Source organism: Clarias gariepinus, chromosome 6 (assembly GCF_024256425.1).
Source record: "Clarias gariepinus isolate MV-2021 ecotype Netherlands chromosome 6, CGAR_prim_01v2, whole genome shotgun sequence".
Lineage (NCBI taxonomy): Eukaryota > Metazoa > Chordata > Actinopteri > Siluriformes > Clariidae > Clarias > Clarias gariepinus.
In genome coordinates this window covers 9148286-9169971 of record NC_071105.1, presented here as the reverse complement: position 1 = coordinate 9169971, position 21686 = coordinate 9148286, and the positions used below count along the sequence as shown (strand labels likewise).

Below are 21686 nucleotides of genomic sequence, written 5' to 3'. Positions count from 1 at the left end.
GGATAATTAAGGGTTTTTAACTTGAGAGGTTCTATGTGGAAGCCTTTCTGATAGGGAGACACTATACTTAGAACAAAGTGTTCAACCAAAGCATCTTTAAGAGTTCTAGATTTAGCGATTTTTCAACAGTGTATGTTCTTCGCTATAAAAACTTTACTGTAGTGTAGCGTGGGAAAACACATTATCGGTCAACATAGCCAAATTCTGACAATAAAAAAAAAAAAGGTTTATGACTAAGATAAACCGTTATGTATGGGTTTTTCGTCCTGTAAAAGACATTAAGACACCATGAAAAAATATAGTTCATCATATAGAGATTAAGCTAGGCAATCTTATATTGAAACTTCGAATGTTGGGTAAAGGGCCAGATTAAACTGCTGATAAATGTGATGTTAAAGCAGTCGGTCTGCCTAAAGACATCTAAAACAGTGCTAGCAAGTGTGACTTCCTATACAGTGAATGCCACATGATTATTGCATTGCTGGATTGCATCGCACTCTGTAGCTCTGAAAACTACATACAGTTTTGCTCCCTATCCAATGCCACCACATGGTTATTGCACAATGCAGAATGTTTGTCCAATATATTTGAAATAAGTCAAGTTTATAACACAAAAATATATGCTGTACTGTACATACACACAATTATCAGGGTATATCTATATATTGCTGTTCAGTTTGGAATCACAAACAAATAAGAAATTTTTACTTATTAAAAATGTTGCAAGATTGTTTTTTTAAAAATACATAAAAGACATTGAAAATGTTGGACAAAATTATTGCTACTTAAAATAACAAATTATGGCTTTAAACTTCATCAAAGAATCCTCTATTTGCGGCAATTATAGCTTTGCAGATCATTGGAATTCTAGCTGTCAGTTTATTCGTGTAATCTGCAGACATTTCACTTCCACCTCCTACCAGTTGGACTGGATTGATGGATCGGATGCCTTTGCTAACCAGTCCATTATAGACAGAATTCCAATTTACTGTTTTATCCCTAAATTGTTTTGGTCACCGTCTCTACTGTGTAGGGTGACAAAGAACTCCCAGATCATCATGTGTCCTCCGCCACATCTGACCGACAGCGGAAAGCACTTCTTCAGCAGCTTTTCACTTGTTCTTTGCCTCACAGGGGCTCTTTTCTGTCATGCAAACACCTCAAAACTGCCAAAACCATTCTTTGTCTACTGTTTGTGTTCTCTTACCAATTTTCCTTTTATTGGCTAGTAAAAGATAGGGCTTTTTATTTAAAATTCTGCCTAGAAGGCATTGAAGTTCCTGCTTCACTGGGTTTTATTTTATTTTTTATGAGGACGATTTAATAAAGCTGCTTGTGGAGGACCTGTGTAGAATGTACTTCTCTACTTAAAACCCTGCCGGTTTTTATCCTCAAGTACAAACACCTTTGGAAGATATCATCAGTTACTTGGAAAATCCTTACATCCCTCAATCTCTTGAAACAATAAATTGTCAAAAAAAAAAGCTGTACTTCTGACCATCTTAAGACCGCAATCAAACCCACAAACGCTGATGCTCCTGATACTCAAGTTGTCCGAAGAAGCCCAGCTTTATTCCTTCCTTAGACAGCACAATGATTTTCAACTGTGCTAACATAATTGCAAGGTTTTAAAAATGAATGACCCTTTTAACATAATAAGATCATCTAAACACAATGAGCCACTGGAACACAGAAGTGATGGGTCTGGGGAATGGGCCTTGGTATGACTATGTAGCTATTCCATTAAAAAAATAATGGTTTCCATATAAAAACTATTATGTACAACAACAACAATGTCTACAGTGTATTTCTGGCCAATTTAATGTTATTTCATTTGGAAAATAGTTTTCATTTGGAAAACTTTTTAAAAAAATAGAGTAATTCTAAACTTTCAAACAATAATATACTGTATAGCTGTAAAGTACTGTGCAAAAGTCTTGAACCACCTCTCATTTTTTTCATTATAATATTTAATAAAAATTGAAGAAATTGCAACAAATACTGTGACAGGCTACAAGTGCCTAAAGATACAACTTAAAATTGGTTGTTTATGTAACAACCTCTGCAGCAACCTCTTTTCCCCTCTCGTCTGTTCCAAACACTTAACATCACCAGTAAACTAATCACTGGCCAGATTATCGGTCATTATCTGCACCGGTTTCTCACTGGTTCACACCTTAGACTGTGTGGATAACAAACAAAGACATTCCGGTGAAACTCTTGCTCTGAAGCCAAAAAGGTCCTTTAGGGAGTCAGGAGAACTGTTACTCGAAACTATATTAAAAATACAAGACTGTATGTCTCTTTGGAAGCAAAATATAAAAGAAATGAGGGGTTGTTTAAGATTTAGTACTGTATATTCTTATAGTATGTATATATATATATATATATATATATATATATATATATATATATATATATATATATATTAGTATATAATATAACCACTGATAGTCAAAAATGTAAAACAATTTTATGCACTTTATGTACATCTTGTACTAAATGATATTTTGCCAATGCAAAACATTGAAAACATCTTTAAATGCCATGGTAGAGGTCAATAACGTTACATTTAGCGTTACATTAACAACATTATATGACAGGTGTTAATATAAGCTCTTTAGAGAAAAGATTGGTTAACACATTTATTGTCATAATCAATAAAAAATGTCTAATAATTTTTTCTTCGTCGTCTGCACCCTTTTATATTTATTCATCTAAGGAAAGTCTATTAGCTATACATTTTTGTAGAAGTGCATTAGAGAAATGTTACTTGAGAGACCACAGATGACTGATCTTTGTTCTTGGTTAAAGAAGATTTCCACTGGAAAGCTATTTGTTTTACTGTCTTTAATAGACATCACATGTAAATCTATATACTATATGTTATCTTAGTTTTTATCTGCATCCACATACGACAAGCAGTCTTTTCTTCTTTTGAACAAATCTAACTTCTTATTGGTTGTGCAATAAAGCAGGAGAACTAAAAGGGGAAAAAGACCTTGGATTTAGGGTATTAGTCTGGAACTCAGTCTAGTTTTCTCATCACTAGAAAACAAACAAGTACAGTCAGGAACTGAAAAGCCCAATTTAAGCTGAAATTAAGTCCAAGAAACATATATAAAGAAACACTTCAACAAATGCCAGTAGACCTAATCTGGAGTTTGAGAGTTCTCCTTGTTTTGCCGTTTCTGTCATGGAGATGTATTTCAACATGGTGGATGAAGTGAAAACTACAAAAACCATTAGCTATACAACTGCTGCAAAAAGGTCCAAAAAAAAAAAAACCTACTGTAAACTCCCACTGTAAAAGAATAAAATAGGGAACTTAAAAATACTGTAAAACATACAGTAAAGGACAAATTAAAAAGTAAAATAGTAGTTAAAATATTATGCAATTTACTGTAATTGCCAAAGAAACCTTCAATAAAGAGCAAATGCAGAAGAGCTTATTGTAAGGCAAAAAATAAAAAGAATCTTTCTGTAAAAGAGTAATTTAAAATAATGGTAAAAGGGCAAAGAAATTTATAATAAACCTTACTGTAATGGGAAAATTTTGATAAGAAAATGTCCTGAAAGGGGATTAAAAACATTTTGTAAAATAACCTTTAAAAAAAACAATTACTAGAAAAGAATATTAAAAAAAATATTTCTCTGAAATAATAGAAAGAAAGAAAGAAAGAAAGAAAGAAAGAAAGAAAGAACCTTACTGTAAAACCTTTTGGTAAACAAGGAAATTTAAACCATCAGTCTGAATTAGGTGTGGCACTGTGACTATTTGCCGTTCTGAGTTGACTTAAATTTTGTTTCTGAGAAACTGTTATTGTTGCAAATAAATATTCCTTTGATGTTATGTTTCTTTTTTTATTATTTTACACTAAAAAAAGAGATCAAATCAGTGGAGCCTAAAACCTCCATGCACATAGATCCACAGAGCCAACTATATTTACATCAGCAACCCACCTGAGGGCAAATTTGCTTGGATTTCAATGCCCACACAATTACCTATTCAGAACTGATTTGCTTGTGGTGCTCTGTGCTCACCAGAACTGCAGTGACTCACACTGTTTCTCTGTGTACACAACTTTCATGACTAAAATACTCTCACACGCACTAAACCATTTTGAGTATCAATCAGTAACATAACACAGCTATTAAAATCTTCTGAGTATAAAAATTTGCTTCTCAGGGCTCTCTATACAGGATACATCAGCTGGTTGAATAAGACTTGGGAAAAATGTACAGTCGATCATCCAGTCAATAACATATCACATGATAACCATTCCAGGAACAAAAGGATTTCTTTCCCCTTATCTTTGTTGAAGCAGCTAATGTAAATGTCTAATTATGCCATAGGTTATATCAGAGTTAATATCGGCATGACTACATATCAACCTAATCTTCGCAAATCAGGGCAAATAAACAAAGCATATTTTTGTTAAATTTACTGGAAATCTTTAATAAAGTACAAAAAACAAACAAAAATCTTAGACCACTGTTCCCACTATGTCCACAAAAAAAATGAGTGAACGCAGAACAAACTTGCAAAACTTGGCAGGAACACAGTAGAAACCGGTAAGGACGTAGTTGTTGCTACATCAATGGAGTTCTCCAAACGACCTCTTCAGGCAGGTCCCTGCCATGTTGTAGCAGACGCCTTAAGTTCATATTACATTCTTCCAGTGCTTACCAGGTTTACTGTGGACTTGCAGAAGGATATCAGCGCATCTGTCACGTTCAGAGAATTTAGAATATAAACTGGATTCAACTCCTCACACTATCACTACATGATTAAAAGCGCATAGTAAGAGCCTGGTGCGATCTGATCGGACATACAGTAGTAATAACGCTGTTCGGTGTCATGGGACCTGGTGAGCGGATGATCATGTGCGTGAAAAGAAATCAGTGACACCATGATCGATGCATTGAGAACCTGGCAGGGACGTGGCTAGCAAGTAGGATGAACTTGATCAATGCACATTTTTTTTTTTTACAATTCTGACCCTGTTTTTTCCATTGTGTTCACTGTGTTCAATATTTTTAAGATGCAGCAGGAACTTTATAGTCTTTGTCATAATGAGACATAGGCCGAAAAAAAGAAAAAGAAAAAGACTTTAAAAGAGTTGACTAGGTATGTAGTGGTGCAAATAAAAAAAAAACAAGTTAAAGAAACACTGTAAAATAAAAATGTATAAAGTAAAATAAAAACTTGCTTCATAGAAAAACAGTTTACTGTAACAGGGTTAATTAAAAGGGAATAATTCTGTTAAGAAATGCAGGCGTGTTCAAGTTAAACTGGGACTTTTCATTGTGCAGAACAACAAAAGACAGAATTATTACTTTCTTCTCTGATTTTCTCCCTAATTTAGTTGTTTACAATTCCTCCCAATCAAAAGGGGGCTCCCACATTATAAGGCTACTACTACCACTCAGTCGGGAGGGCCGAAGACTATCGCGTGTTTCCTCCGAACCACGTGACGCCAGCCGACCAAATCTGCTCGTTCACACACCGTTGGTGGTGGCGTAACACACTCGGCACACAGCGCTATCCGCTCCTTCCACATGCGTAAGCTCACAGACGCTCCTGATTGGCTGTAGAGCTGTAATTAATGTGAGAGCCTCCTCTTATCCCTCTCCCCTGAGAGAGCTCAGCCAATCAGCTCTCTCTAGATCTCTGGCTGCAAGAGGTTACAGCATCACCCGGGAATCGAACTCAATGTCCAAATAATAGGGCTTTACAGAACACAGTTCTGAGCGAAAAAATATATACTTTTATTCCCCTATAAAATCCCTTGCTATATTATGCATTTATACCAGTGTTTCACTAGTGTTTGGATACCAAACTGGGCTCCCAGGGACTCCTTCAAATCACCCGAACAAGGTCAAGACTGTATGGGGGATGTGTAATCTATACCTGTAATGTGCAACTGGTGTTGGTAAACGAGTGTGTGTACAGTTCCCATAGACAGATGCGTCTCTTTATCCATGGATTGTCAAATATCAGCCGTTCCACTCGATTATCATTCATAGATCTACAGCCTTCTTTAAAAACATTGCACTATTCAAATATTCTACTGCAGCTAAGAGTCTCATCAGCGTGCTGCGTTTATATCTTCTGTAAATATCATTGCGTTTTATGCCTTCATTCACAAGAAATTACATCACCAGTCCTGGTTTGACTTGAACGCTTAGTTGTTGAAGTAGCCAAGTTCAATCAATGTCTATTTATTCTATATGTTTGAGTAAATATGATCATAATTAGGTAATATAACATACCTCACACACAAGGTGTCTAAAAATATTCATAAATAAGAAGACATTGATGAAAAAAAATCAAAAACATTTCATTTTATTAAAAAAGAAGAATCAACAGCAAAATACAAAACAACATTTAGAAGTATAGAAAAATCCACCCAGAAATGTTTAAAGGACTTGAGGAGTAGTGGTGTCTCAAAATGGATTTCTAATAAGTCATGTTTGAAATGAGGGGGGAAAAAAAAGAAAATCCTTCCGCAAACTAATATTATGTGGTTGAACAGACTATTCAATACTTCCAGTTGTACCGTTATAATTCATAGTTTTTAAAAATATCAGTCATAAAACAATTTGAAAACAGTGTACAAGTCACTTACATTAACATAAAAAAAAAAAAATCACATAAAACAGATAAAAATATGAAAGTGTTATTTGGGTATAGTGTTGTAAAGAACAAGTCAAAACTAAAACACAACCTCAATGTGCATACATCACAATCTCAATGTCTTCTAGCAACCGATATATACCAAAACCAGTCAAAAGTTTGGACACAAGATTGGCTTTACTTTCTACATTCTAGAACAATGCTGTTTTTTTTTTTTTTATTTAACTATAAAACAACACATGACATTAAGTAATTAAGTAACCACAACAACAACAATCAGTTGTTAATTTAAAACACGAACGTCAGCTGTTCTGGAATAGTTCTTGCAAGAACAGTATCATGTTGAGTGCATTTGCAAAACCTATCAATCTTCATGATGAAACTGTCCCTCATCAAGACCATCCCAGGAAAGCAAAACCAGAACTAACTATACCTCTGCTGAAGAGAAGACGTTCATGTAGAGTCACCAGCCTCGAAAATCACCAATTAACAACCAGCAGCTCAGATTAGAGCCGTTATGAAGGATTTACAGAGCGTAAATAGCAAATACATCTCAATATCAACTGTTCAGAGGAGATTATTGCACATGTTGGACTCCTTCAGCATTGTTCTATAGCGTGGACAAAAATTGAAAAACAAAGATTATGGATTTAGAAGGCGTGTCCAAACCTTTGACTGGTAGTGTACAGGGACTTACTTCAGTCTGTAAAAATGCCTACGGCTGCAATATCAATCCAAACCCCGACCATTTCTCCAGTCTTCTAAGAGAAGGCATCATGATGCAGCCTTGAACTGATAAACTTCACCTCGAGCGATGATGTATTACATAAATCTCAAGTGATTAATAAATAAAAAGCACACAACCACCTCTTATCTGAAATCAAAAATATGATCTTTTTGTTGCAAAAATATATACCTATAGTATTTGTTTTTCCTTTCGCAATACTGCCAGTGCTAAACGTAATGATTTGACAAACCAAAAGAGAAAAATCGTACCACTTTATTTCAAGGCGGTGTTTATAGATCTCCTAAGACCATCGTAGACCTTTGTTTTTATGGCAACCGATACAACCCTATATAAAAAAAATATTTAAACAGACTGATGACAAACGCTGCTTTTGCCTGTTTGGGGTCATTTGTTGACTTTGTAGTTGAGAGTACTGTATGATGTACGATGATGTAACATCGCTTGAATGTTTTATGAAAGCCTGTGGCCAAATCATGGCACTTGTCGGGTTCGTTACAGTTCCTGTGATACTTGATGTGCGAAAATCACTGTGACGTCCAAAAAGGGCACGAAACCACAAAGTCATTAGCATGTACGTATGGCGTTGTAACACTGTCACCTGACCTGTGTCAGTTATTGACAGCTGAGCCCTATTAGCATTCTCTAACATTTACGCACTTATGTCAGACATGACGCCCGATAAACAACACATTTACTTGCCAAAAAACCTCAACTGACTCGATTGTGGCAAAAAATAAATAGATTTAAGTTAAATGGATATACAGTACAACCAAAAGAATTCAGTAGTGTTTAAAAATCAGGTCCCTTCCTGTCCACTGTTTGAACCTTTTTACCTTTTATTTCATCTAATTACATGCTTCTTCCAAAAGGGAAAAAAAAAAAAAAAAAAAAAAAAGATATTTTCCCCCCCAACGCTGGAAGGACACACGCAGAACTCATTCCAGGCTCCAGAAGAGCTACTCTACTCACCATTTGCATTACCCTCACTCACATACCCACAACAGCTTCGATACGACACAGGCAGCATTTACCAGAGGATGCTCCAGTAGAGAAGCTGTAGCAGCTGCCGCGGCCTGAAGGCAGAAGGTTCTCTCAGCGCAGACCCTAGTGCAAGTGGGAGCCTTTGTTTAATAAGACCTGTTCAACTGCAGCTGCTCTAGATCTGCTCCACAGGGGCGGCCTCGTCTTTAGGTGGCGGCTCCAGGTGAATAGGGGTGACGTGCGCAGGCTTCCGAGCACTGTAGGGAATATGTTGTATATGTAAGGTCGACTTAAAGAGCTGCAAGCGGTTTCGAGATGTATGGAGTCTGACTTACGAGTAAGGAGAGATCGGAACAGCTAAGACAAGGATGTGGTTTTTCTTTCTGAAGAGCCTCCAGAGGCCTCTGTGATAGCCTCGCACATCTAAATCCCACACATGCAGGCACTACAGGGGGAGAACACAAACCTCAAATTCTATTGTTTGCACTGGTAACATCTCAGAGTCAACACTAGAGGGCAGTATGCACCTTTTTAAAGAATGCATTAAAAATGTAGAAAATAGGACATGCATGGAAAAAACATTTACGAAACAGAATTCTAAAATAAAAGTACTACCAGCAATAAAGGCATATCATTTGGAAAATAAAAAATTAAATAAAAGTAATAAAAAAAGAGAATAAAAAATTTAAGGTGAATTTTTATTTTACACTCACAAAGCTATCTATACAGATGATTTTTTAATATATAAATATTTTCCACTAAGGTTTTATTAAAACACCCAACGTAACTTTCAAAATATTGATCTTTGAAAAAAAAAGAAGAAAAGAAAAGGAACTTTTTCCTATTTACACTTCATTAATAAATGTCAGTTGTACCTTGGCCAGCTCAGTCCAGGTGCTCGTGTCTGTCTCCTGCTCCATCTTGATGAACATTACGTAAGTCTTTCCTTCAGTGTCTGGGATGAATGAGTCTTCACATGGGTTCTTGCTGTGATCTAGAACTTCTGCCTCACTGCAATTACACAAACATGATATGACATCTCTCATGTGAGTGTGATGAAATTTTTATTATTATTCCTAAGAGAAGCTACATGTGTTTCTCTTTACCGGGTCACTGCATAAACGAAAAAAATAACAGCGCATGACTTCTAAAATTATGTAATTTAATAAAAGTAAAATTAAATCAAGGGCTTCATGTGGTTTGTTTTGATGAGCCAAAGCAACCTGTTAGAATAAGACAGAGCGGATTTACCGTAACAGATTCTGGACCTCAACTTCATAGGCATCTTTTTTTAATCTATTAACACAAATGTAGAACATGTAAACAAATAATCAATGTAAAATCAGTCTGGTTTGGCTTAAATGTAATAACGTTGGCAGCTAAATGTCATACATACCCATCAACATTTTTCAACTGGACATTTGGGACAGTGTTAAACTTGTGCTTCTTAAAGTATACTTCCTGTAAAGAAAAATATTTTTATTTTTCAAAAACTATTAAATTTTGAGATTAACTAAAATTTTTGCTTGTTACCGTGAAGTACGCGGAATGAAGGTGCGAGATGGTGTTTATTAAGGACAGTGGAACCTCGGATTGCAAGTAACGAGAGTTCGCGAGTGTTCCGCAAGACGAGCAAAGATTTTTAATACATTTTGTAATAAATACACAGAAACTCTGCTCTGTCGCGTGCAAGGTAAAGGTAAAGTGCAAGTTCATTTGTTTTTTTACTTTACAGCAGTGATTACGTTAGTTTGCGCTCACGCGAGTGTCATTAGCGATGTTCCTTGCTAATTTTTCCAATAAAACAGTCTTTCCGTTAATGTGTGTGTGTGCACGCACATTACACACACAAACACACAGCGCCTGAGCGCCTAAACGGAAACACTTCTGATCGTTCTGGACTTATTTTTACCTTTTTTAAAGGTAAAGTGCAGGGTAATTTGTTTTATTTTTACTTTATATATTTTTTGGGCTGTGGAACGAATAATTTGAGTTTTCATTATTTCTTATGGGAAAATTTTATTTGGTTTACGAGTGTTTTGGAATATGAGCCCGCTTCTGGAACAAATTATCCTCGTAATCCCAGGTTCCACTGTAGATTTCAAATGCACCCTCAAAAGTTCATATTAAAAAGTGTACAGCGCCATCTGTTGAATTTTGAAATGAACGATTTTTATTTTATTTTTTTAAGGACATCAGTGTTTTCTATTTAAATTTCAAATTAGAAATTCTAATTCTCTTCTGTGGGCTGATTGTGATGAAACAAACCCGAATTTTTTTTTCCAAAGATCTTAAAATGTACAGAAACTTAAAGTTTTATAAATTTTATATACACATATTGCACATTTTGAAGCTTTAGCTAAATTTGTAGCCAGAAAGAAAACAAACTGCAACAATATTAACTTAATAAATTGCCAATATTTTGGTTTAGGACCGCAAGAAGAATTATCCAAATTGATACTAAAGCAGAAACTAATTTCTTTATGGATTAGAATGAAATAGTTTACAATTTCTTGATTTTGGGATATTTTAAATATTTGTTGTGGGTCAAGTCAGGAAGCCACCATCCTGCTTTTGTTTAACAGGAAGGTACAAGGAGTTAATCCTAAAGTTGATTTCTTGATTCAAATTATTGAAAAACAAAAGTCAAGGCCAAAATTAAGGAATCGATTCATCAAAAATAATTTACAATAATCAAAGCATGGTGAGCAATTTCCAGGAGTCTCAGTTACTGAGGCAACTGGTAGATACTGTCCTTTAAAACAAAACAAACTTAGGTCAGTTTCTGTCAATTCAGTCCATCATTGTTGATCTAATTTTAAGTGTATGCTCTGTAGACTGACAAGAAATTGGCAAAATCCTTACTCACATGGAAGTAACCGTTCATGTTGAGGCCAACGATGCCAAAGTGATAGGAGCGGGAGACATCTGGAATGATGCACTCTCTTCCCTTCCTCTGCTCGGGCATGCGCATCCACATATCCCAGTCCCACAACTGGCAGAGAGGAATCACACACGAACATGGAGAACATGTAAAATGAGCATGTCGCTAGGTGCAGGTCTACTGTGTAACAGGAATGATTTACTTCTAATACTGCCTAAAACGAATTGGTTTTAATATAGCATTCGTACCTTCTCAGGTGTGGGCCATTTGGGTTCTAGTTCATCCTTGTAGAGGCTCTTTTTGAGGACCCAGCCTAGGCCGGGCATACTCTCCACCCTGTAAAGCAGGGACGGGTCCTCTGATGTGTGCTCGTAGCCCTAAAAGACAATGCATTGCTTTAGTATGGTACCAAAACATGGTCTGTTAGTAACACTCTTAAATTATAATCTGATCATTTGTTGTACTCCATTCAGCTGGACAGTGCGGCACGGAACAGAGCCGTGATTCATACATTAACCAACTATCTGTTGCCCGAATTTGGTTATGCTTCTTACTAAGGTACAATCACATGAGTCTCAGTCCTGATGAGGACTGGTCCGTACTGTTAGATCTTTCAGAGTCCTTAAATCATTTATATTCTCACTAATTGTGTAAAAATTGTTATAATTTAATCTAGGAATGGCAACACTCTGTATGCTTATTATCATTACCTTATATACTAGCCAGTCATAACATTACAACACAAAACATTATGCCCAGTATTGTGTAGGTTCCCCTTGTGCCAAATGGGCATCTCTGTCACGTTGGGAACAGAATGTTGGTAGCAGATCCTTTGGGTGCTGTGAGATGTGAGATGAATCAGACATCCAATGGGTAATCAATCAGATTGGGATCTGGAGAGTTTGGAGGTTGGGTTGGGAGTCTTTAGCTCGGGCTGGGAGTCGTGAGCTTGTAATGCACTGGATGTTCTAGCGCCTTTCTATTGCGGCCAGCATTGACTTCTTTCACTGAGTTGTGCTGAATTGACTGTTCTGTGGGATCGGACCAGACAAGCTGGCCTTTGGTCCCCCAAAGGTATTAGTGAGGCTTGGGGTCCCATGATCGTGTCAGCAGTTTAATAGTGTATAATAGATAATCAATGCTAGTGTGTTAAAGCTATGGCTGATTGGTGTATATTACACCAATCCTCGTGACATTATATTCAATCTCAGTCTTTTTTTTGCAAAGGTTTTAAAATCCTGCTAGTAGTTTCTATTGCACTACCACACACAGATTGTTACAGATTGCTCAGTGCATGCAAAGTACAAAATTGGTAAATGCATTATTTAAAAATGATAGCTAAACGACCCATTTTATATGTTATAGTTACACTTTAAATTGTATACATAAACCTGTATACATAATTTACACTATATGCTTATATTTCTTCATTTTCATGATTTCTGCAATGTTTGTTTTTTTTGCTGCAATGTTTTCTCATGAAGTGTCTAAATACATTAAGACATGTAAAGAACATGAGTAATCCTTGCTCATTAAATAAGTCTAAATACACAAATTGTAATATTTTGTATTATGTATTATATCATTATGAATTTATGCTATATAATTGGACTAATTTTTAATTAGTATTTACTGAGAGTAAAAATTATTCTTAAGAAGTTTAGATTTAGTATGTTTAATTCACTGTCCAGTAGAAAGTGCTATGATTGCACCTTTAAAATAAGGCCACACTATTATTTTAATACTCACCTGATCGTTCCAGGCTGATATGCAATAAATGCTGTCATCTTCATTAAGCAAATGAATGGTTTGACTCAGGAAGCTAAAGAAAAAATTACTGCGTTATAAACAACCCCAAAAAACATGCAATACATTTTTAAAATTATAGTTTTGATACTTTAAGCATTATGTACAGAGACCCCAGGTGCATCAGTCTACAGGGTTTTCTTAACTAAAGCACCGACTCAGTTTGTTGATCCGTACAATCAGTTTAGTGAACCATGCAGTCAGTTTTTCAATCCGTGATCACACATTCTGCCATAAATATTTTAGTACCTCATGACCCCTAGATACAGTTTCTGCTCTCCAAATATTAATAAATCAATTCCCATCTCCAATCAGGGCACGAACTCTTTCTGTTGGAGCTTGCTGCCCTCTAGTGAGCACGACCATATACTGCAAACATTACTGTGCTTACACACCTGTAGAAATCAATGGAAATATCCAGATCTTCCTCCAAGACAATGGCAAAGTTGGCATCCTAAAAACAAACAAGATTTGTCAAACCCATAAACATGCAAACTGGTGTAAAAGAGTTCAGGGTTTTCAATCCTACTGGATGAAATGATCCTCACCGGGTGTAGATTGAAAGTTGCAGTCAAACTGGCTTTGTAGTGCTATATAATAAAAGCACATTGTGAATAAATTGTTAATTTTTAGTAACCGCCAAGACTTTTTTTATTCTGTTATTGTATCAGGAGTTTAGGTCTGATCATCACCTGGGATACACGGGCGTTTTTAATGCTAATGGGTGTGTGCTGAACTCCTTTAAGCCCAAACAGCTCCACCACATCCATGGGCTCCTGTATAATGTAGAAGTAAATAAAATCAAAGTTTGTGAAACAATTATAAAAAGGAAGTCTTTAATCATCCTTGAAATAACTGATCAGGATTTAGAAAGCATCATGTTTCCAAAGTAATTTATCGTCACACTAATGCAAATTTGTTCTGTCACTCTACTTTGTACTTACTATATTTTCAAATACTACATCACAATACGTTTCTATAATTAATATGTAGGATGTTCAAGTTAAACCGGTACTTTCTTGCGAATGAGAAACCCCCATACAGTGCTGACCTCGCTCCATGCCATTTCCAAATGTTTAGGACATATAAGGAGTTCCTGGGAGGCCAGGGTTTTAGGCGTGAAATAGGCAGTCTCCATGGCTTCAGTGTATTGAAAAAAATTTCTGCCTTGATAGTAGATCAAGTAGTCTGCCTAGATTTAGCGCACTAGCGCATTAGTGTATCAGGGGATTATATAGAGAAATAAAGAGTTTTTACTTTCATACAATCTAAAAGTCCCGGTTTCACCTGAACGCCCCTTGTACATCTCTAAAGTCATAAAGTTCTATAAGATCATGATATTTTACTGCGGTTTGCATTGTGAAAGCTAGATCTTATACCGCTAGTGTGTACAGTGCTATCAGAGTTATTGTCTTACTAGCGAACATCTAAGAGATTATAATTAAAGATGTTGTTACCTAGCTAAGGATTCTCATATTCCTTGTTGTGATAGAGACTAGTTTGCCATCAGTAATTAACATGACTGCATGCTATGAGACAGACATTGTCTTTTATGACTATTTCTTCAACATTTACTTTAATACTTTGTGCAATTTTAGGAATTTGTGTAATGTTTAGCACTCTGGACACTTTATATTCAGCTATGAGAATTGAAATCTCAGTGGGACCTTGACCTTTTCTCTATTTAACTTTCCCTCAGGCACTTTAAAACGATACCTATTTAGCAATGAATTTGTACCTTCACTCAGTCTGACCTCAATTAATTTCAAGTGTGAAAGAGACAGATGTAGAGAAGACGAGAGAAACCGTACCTCATAATAACCATCTATGAAAACAGTGATCATTTGTGGGTTCACACCATGGGAGGACAGGAGGGATCGAAGCATCCTGAAGACACACACACACACACACACACTGCTGCTTAAAACACTTCTCAGACATGCTGCACATTGGATTATAAAAACAGGATTGTTCTCATAACTAACCTGTAGAGATAATTTGGTCTATTCCCAGCGATGACAGCAACTGGGATGTTGTGGACATTATTGTTAGGAAGCTAAAAATACAAAAACAATAGTTGTTAACCTCATAACATTCTGTTCAGTATCCTAAATGAATCAGTGCTTCATACATCATACTGTACATTTAAAAAAACTCTCTAAACAAAGTATGGTATAAAATGTGAATTGAATTGCATCGATTATGTAACGTGTGTTGCGCCCTGGGAAAACCATTCACATTGTGAAATTGGCACAGATTAGATAGATGATTTTTAAAAATTATTATTAACATTATTCTTATACCCTAAAAAGGGACTGAAGAATTTAGTATGTTTATACCGGCTCTGGATTAAACTCTATTGGTGCTGGATCCTTGCAACTGCAGATGCTGCCATATCCCTCTACTTTACTGCAGAAGAGTTTCCTCCTTCGGTTCAGCTCCGTGTCCGCCCAGTGGCACTCTGCCTCTACAAAACCACACACAGACGTGCTGTTAAAGTTATGGGCTGACAGAATTCGTGTTTTATTTTATTTTTTATCACAAACATTAAAAATAGGGGGGAAAAAAATAATCGATTTAGTTATGAATCACGATTCTTTTGTGTGGCTATTCATGCATTGACTCCAAAATTGATAAAAAAATTAAAATAAAAAAAATCATACTTATAAAGATAAGCCAGTCGATCAGCTAGTGGCCAGAATTCTCTGGATTTCAGTTTGATTGTCTGGACCAGTGATTGTCCGATCAGCCTCAGATACATATACAGATATAAATGATACCGAGCGCAGAAGCTTCCGAGACAGAAACACATTTTTCCTACATTCTATTATCAAAAATCATGCACATTAAAATCCTCCGATCTGCTTTTTTTTCCTCAAAACTCTGAGCGAATTAGTCTTAAACCCACTCATTACACACCAGTCTCAAAACACTAATGCTACTGGAGTTGAAACTCACATGCGTTAGAAGCCAAGTTGAGTTTGGAGACATGTGACGCAGTAAAGCGTCACTGGGTCTTTAAAATCCTTCAGGTGATACACTCTGAACTACTTACACAATTTTTTTCAGTGAAGTAGGACTGAATTATTTAAAAGAATGAATGAACAAATCAAAAACATACAATGGTACAGAATGGAATTACGTTGCAGTTGACTCTCCGTTTCTGACTGATAGGGGAAGAAAAAGAAAAAAAGGCTAATAAAAATGTTTTTCACAGTAATGCTGATTAATAAATATATTGCAGACTGCACGACTGGTGAACATCTAATGGAAAATATATTGCACAGTAAGTAACCTGCAGGATATATTAAACTTATTAATGTAACATTAATATAAATTCTAAGCTAATATATTGCACAAAAGACTAATGTTAATATATAGCACAGAAGAAAGTTTGCCAAGTTTGTTTAGAAATATTATAGATTATAGATGCTCAGTAAAAAATTTTTTATTTATTTATTTTAGTTGAATAAAAATTTAAGTTAAATGTTAAACTCATGTATTTGTAGTTGCTAGGCTTGGTTTTTAAGTGAGAAAACTAAGGTTATAAGAAAGGAGCTACATTTAATTATTCATTAAGGTTTTTTTTAAAGATGTAAAATTGTAAGAAAACCAGAGAAAATCGAGATATTAATAAAATCGTGATACTTATAGAGTCGCAATTTGAAGTGAATCGGCACCTGATGAACATGTAGCTCAAAGACAGCTGAGACATAAAATAATCTGTCAAGTGGCTATTACATTCGTCATGTTCAGGTACTGATACTGAAGATTCAGGACGTGCACGTTACAAAAATAAAGTCAAGCGAATAAGGCAGGTCTGTACCCTCAGCTGCTGTGAGCTGAACCTCGGTCTTCAGCAGCACAGGATCACCCCAGGTGGAGAGCGCTGGTGATTTCGAGTGCTTCTCCCCATACACCTGACCTAAAAAGACAGCTTTATTGAGTTGCTATATTCTCTACATGGTTCATTCAAATGTCTAATGCTCCCAACATCGTGTGTTAGTCGAACAGCATGACGTTCTTCACATAAAAATTAAGCTATGAATTAAATAAAGCAATGATACAAGGCCACAGAATTGTGTGTGTTTCCGTCTTGCAAATAGAGCATGCTTACCTCCTTTTTTCACAACCAGAGTCCACATGTCTCTCCAGCTAAGAGTCGTAGCCACCTGACTGCCCAGGCCCTTTAACAGGTTCTTGGCTGCATCTTTCAAATGGAAGGTTCCTTCATCCTGAGTACAGCACAGAAGACAAGACAAGTCAATCAGCTAACTACGCTAGTTCCCACACTACATATCCAAGAGGGGAAGGAAAACAAACAATCTAATATCTAATGTTGACCTTGATGGTGAAGATTAGGACTCTGCCACGAGTGACCATGTTGAGAAAGAGGATCATAGCTTCATCCTCATGGGGAGAGTACGTGTCAAACACTCGCTTAGCCATTACATGTCCCTGTGCAGGGAAAAAAAAAAGACATTACAGGATATAACTTCATACCATCAACTTACATGAAATCAACCATATATAGTAACTTTACATTCAGGACACACAAGAATCACTATATAGTAATTGTAAAGATGGACAATTTCAATACTGAGTATTGGAATTGGGGTTAAAAAAAAGATACTCCCATATTCAAGTTATACATATTCCTGTACTCTATCAGCTATACTGATAAAACCCAAACATAAGTGCGTCCATTTATCGGAATAAAAGAGAAAATTTCCAAAATGCGAGAGAGAGAGAGAGAGAGAGAGAGAGAGAGAAAGTGTGTGAACCAGCACGGTGTCAAATTACGTGCGCGCACACATATAACGACAGAGAGGGAAAAAAAGGAATTTTTAACCTCTAATGAGACTTTCTTTTGCTTTACATGCGTGCACACATGTGTGTTATAAGAAACTGTACACGCGCGCTTTCAAACACAAAATAAAATATGTTACTCACACACACACACGGTTAAAGTGTTCTAGTAAACAGTACATGCGTGCACGGATGTTGATTATGCCGGTAAGAGACACGCACCAAGACCCAGCAGGGGGGACGATTACCTAAAATTCGTGCAAGAGAGTCATAAAGTCAAAATGTATAAAAAATCTTTGCTCGTCTAGCGGAAATCTCGCAAACCGCGTTACTTGCAATCGAGCTTTAACTGTATAGGCCAAACATTTTGCGAGATAATGAAATGCATAATTTAAAACACATCATTAACAACATGCCAAGTGTTTATTCAGCCATGTTTGTACATCAAGCAGCAACAGTCATTTAAGCCTCAGAAATATAATAAGGCTCATCAGGACAGTCCTGTGTCCTCCTAAAGTTTAATCCTCTACAACAACCAAAGCTATTAGGCAGGGTTCTTTTTCCTGCCAGGTTAAAGGAAATTTTAACATTAAATGCTCTACTTACAGTTGCCTGATTGAGCACTATGACATGTATGCCTCTTCCCTGCTCCCGCATCTCGTCCTCCAAAACCTAAATACAGCAGCCGATAATCAACAGATTCTTTCCATAAATGTTTTACTTATAGTATACAAACCACCAATGGCCAAAATATTATCAAGTCAACTGAACTCAAAAAGACAAAAAAGGAAAATGGTTTAGCAGGAAGAACTACTCACGGTGGTTCCGTCCACAGCCACGTACACCTTTGAGCGACTGGAGTACACCTCAATGTCCAACACCTTGCGTCCACTGGCTGGTCTTCGAGGTGTTTCCATGTTGGCCAAGGCATCATCTGAGGAATAAATGTTAAGTATGTGATGACAGCTCAGTCCCTTGTCTAACAAATCGGACACTTACAAAATGATGACACTGAAGACTCATATGCTAAATGACAAATTTTTCCAGAGAAAGCGTCCTCATATCGTTGCTTAAACGACATCTAAATTGGTTTGTGCAAAGCAACCACTATAGCAATGAAAAAGAAGGACTTTCGCTCTATCTGTGTAGCTAACTGTGATTTAAGCACCAGAAAAGATGAAAATATTTGGCTTTCTACAGTTAACAAGAAAGCAAAGAAGTTATGGAAGTCATTTATAGACATATTTAATATTTGTATAACATCCAAAAGACATGTTGGTTGTTGTTCTCACTTACAGCAGCGATAAACAGTTCATTCCTAAACAATCTCTATTTTTGTTTAGGACAGCTTAGAAAAGCTATTCTATTGAGCCAAAAGTAGTGCACATGGAAGAGTAGAATACCATAATCTGGAGCAGGATCTTCCTCACTCGCTGCTCTCCTCGTTTCCAGAATAAGCTTGATGTTGACGATCACTGTAATGAACAAGAAGAGGACCGCACCACCCTGAGGACACAAAATTGCACAAAAACTCACCCAAAAGCGCAAAATAATGCAATCGTGTTACAATAAAAAAAAAATGTGCTCCAGGTGGAAACGAGGGAGGTCACCTGGCAAATTCGCCGAAGAGCCCGTTTGTTGGTGAGTTTGTATTTCCAGGTAAGGTAAAGGCTGCGCTGCTGTCGCGGGATGAAAGGTTTGGCTCTGGGGTTTGGGGTCCAGGAGTCCATTATCCCTGTAACTCACTGCCCACTGTTGCTACCAAGAGCAAAAAAAATAAATACTGGTATTAATGGAAAGTTATTTTTGAAGGAATTGGTGGTCATTAGGGATGGGGAAACACCAGGGACCAGGAGATTACTTTCCAATAACAAACAAACAACAGATCCTGTTCCGAGTACAGAACCTTCTGAGTGAAGCAACAGAAACACATTTTTATGGAGTTATACACCATGAGCACTAATAAGTCGAAAATTGTATTTGCATGCCTGCAGCCACGTGATTCACACGCTTACTGTCAAGTTGAGCTTTGCCACTTTGGTGGCATTTAAGGGGGTAAAACGTTGCCGTTTCTCTATAATTTTACAGGTGGTACACTCTTAATTATTACTCTTAATGGTATGACTTAACTGTTTGCGATATTTGTTTAGAAATAGTCGTTATGGTGGACGACAGAGATAAGTGCTTTTCATAAAATGTTAAACTCTTGTATACAAGTTATTTTGTATTGCTTTAAGAGAAAATTTATGTAAGGAACGGTCTATATTTAATTACTCATTACAACTTTTTTTAAGGTTTTAAATTTTAACACAATCGAGGGAAACATTTTATATTAAAACTGAATATTTATAAAATCGCAAAAACAGCAGTACCTTGGCCAACAAATTTAATCCATTTCGAAAACGAGTTTTAGATTGTGTCCGATAAAAAATACTAATGTAAATGCAGACAGACAATCTCTTTCATCCACCCAAAAACTTTATAGAGTTGAAAATTGGTAGTATTGGTAATCATATCTTTGCATATAAAAACAGAACAAGAAATCAAACAAAAATCAATAAACATTAAAAATCACTTAACATTCATTTGCAATTCCTTTTGGCAAGGGTTTGTTCGCTTGTATGCTGAAAATGCTTGGTACACCGGGGCAAATTTCTTGCATAATTTCAGTTCTTAAAGCAAAAATTCTTAAGGTGAGGCGTTCATATGCCGAAGTACCACTGTGCTTACAGGGTTGCAGTTTTACATTACATTACATTTACATTTGGGCATTTGGCAGACGCTTTTATCCAGACCGACTTACATTTTTATCTCAATTTTAATAGAATCGGCTCCTGGGTATTGCGACAATATCGTATTGAAAGGTGACTGGTGATTCCCATCCCTATTACTGTACTTACAACAGTTACTTTAACTGCTCTTTAATTTGTTGCTATATATAGTTTTTCAAAATACAACAATGTATCAATGTTACCAAATGGATACAAATCTGACTTTGAAAAATAATAATAAGCACAGATATATGTTTCTCATACTACATGACATAAAAGGCAAAAAAAAAAAAAAGAATTTTAACAAGAGATTTTTAAAAATAGATTTTAACCTCTTTAGTTAAAAGGGTTGGAGAGTGATGAGACAAAAATACCCCTCCTGACCAATCAGAATGAAGAATCCAGCAGCTCAGGGTTATTAAGTCATAACTCCAGTGAATAACTGTGTATCTGTGTCTCTCTGAAGTCTCTGCTCTTATCTCAACCAGTGAAAAGTGTAAAACAGACATGATGCAGAGCTACACAGGACTGAACCACTTTTATCATTTTATATCACAAGCACAAAGAATTTCAGCACAAACTGTGTAGCTAACTGTTCTAGCTGCCTATCGTTAGCAATAAAGCACAGGCGAATGAAACAGCACCTGTAACTGAGCATGTTATAGTGAAACGCTTTACCGGTCCTGCAGGTCACGTGCCACCCATGTTCACTCAGAATCCTTTATATCACACTTTATAAAGCTGAACGCTGGACGCGCGAGACTGAACACAGCAAGTGTTATTGATGCTGCAATGGCGGCCGCGTGTGTCCGTGTTTTCAAAATAAAAGTCTCGTGTTCACGATATATAGGGTTACAAGATATACAGGATAAAGTGTTATAGACGATGAGTGAGTGAGTGACTGATCATCCTGGAATTAAGTGATATTTGTACATATTTATAAAATCTCTACAGATAAAAACCCTTACGTATACATCTTAAAGAAACTTTTTTTTTTAAATAGCATAAGAGTAATAAAATCTTGCATATTTATCAACACAGTTTAAA

At 36.3% G+C, this 21686-nt stretch overlaps 1 protein-coding gene across 2 annotated transcripts; it reads right to left on the bottom strand.

Moving 5' to 3' along the window:
- Positions 1 to 6333: 6333 nt before the first annotated feature.
- pomgnt1 (protein O-linked mannose N-acetylglucosaminyltransferase 1 (beta 1,2-)) lies at positions 6334 to 21427 on the bottom strand. 2 transcript variants are annotated; one of them, XM_053499624.1, is made up of 22 exons: positions 21284 to 21427; positions 19479 to 19626; positions 19272 to 19374; positions 18687 to 18802; positions 18475 to 18540; positions 17404 to 17517; positions 17177 to 17294; positions 16886 to 16984; positions 15399 to 15526; positions 15045 to 15115; positions 14871 to 14946; positions 13752 to 13835; positions 13608 to 13649; positions 13455 to 13513; positions 13003 to 13075; positions 11502 to 11630; positions 11239 to 11364; positions 9766 to 9830; positions 9621 to 9665; positions 9245 to 9380; positions 8705 to 8814; positions 6334 to 8626 (listed from the first exon to the last, which is right to left on the bottom strand). In XM_053499624.1, the coding sequence occupies exons 2-22, from the start codon at positions 19596 to 19598 to the stop codon at positions 8545 to 8547; spliced, it is 1962 nt and encodes a 653-aa protein (XP_053355599.1). In that variant the 5' UTR covers positions 19599 to 19626; positions 21284 to 21427; the 3' UTR covers positions 6334 to 8544. The 2 variants fall into 2 exon arrangements, with proteins under 2 accessions (XP_053355599.1, XP_053355600.1); XM_053499625.1 differs by having other exon boundaries at positions 21318 to 21415.
- Positions 21428 to 21686: the final 259 nt, after the last annotated feature.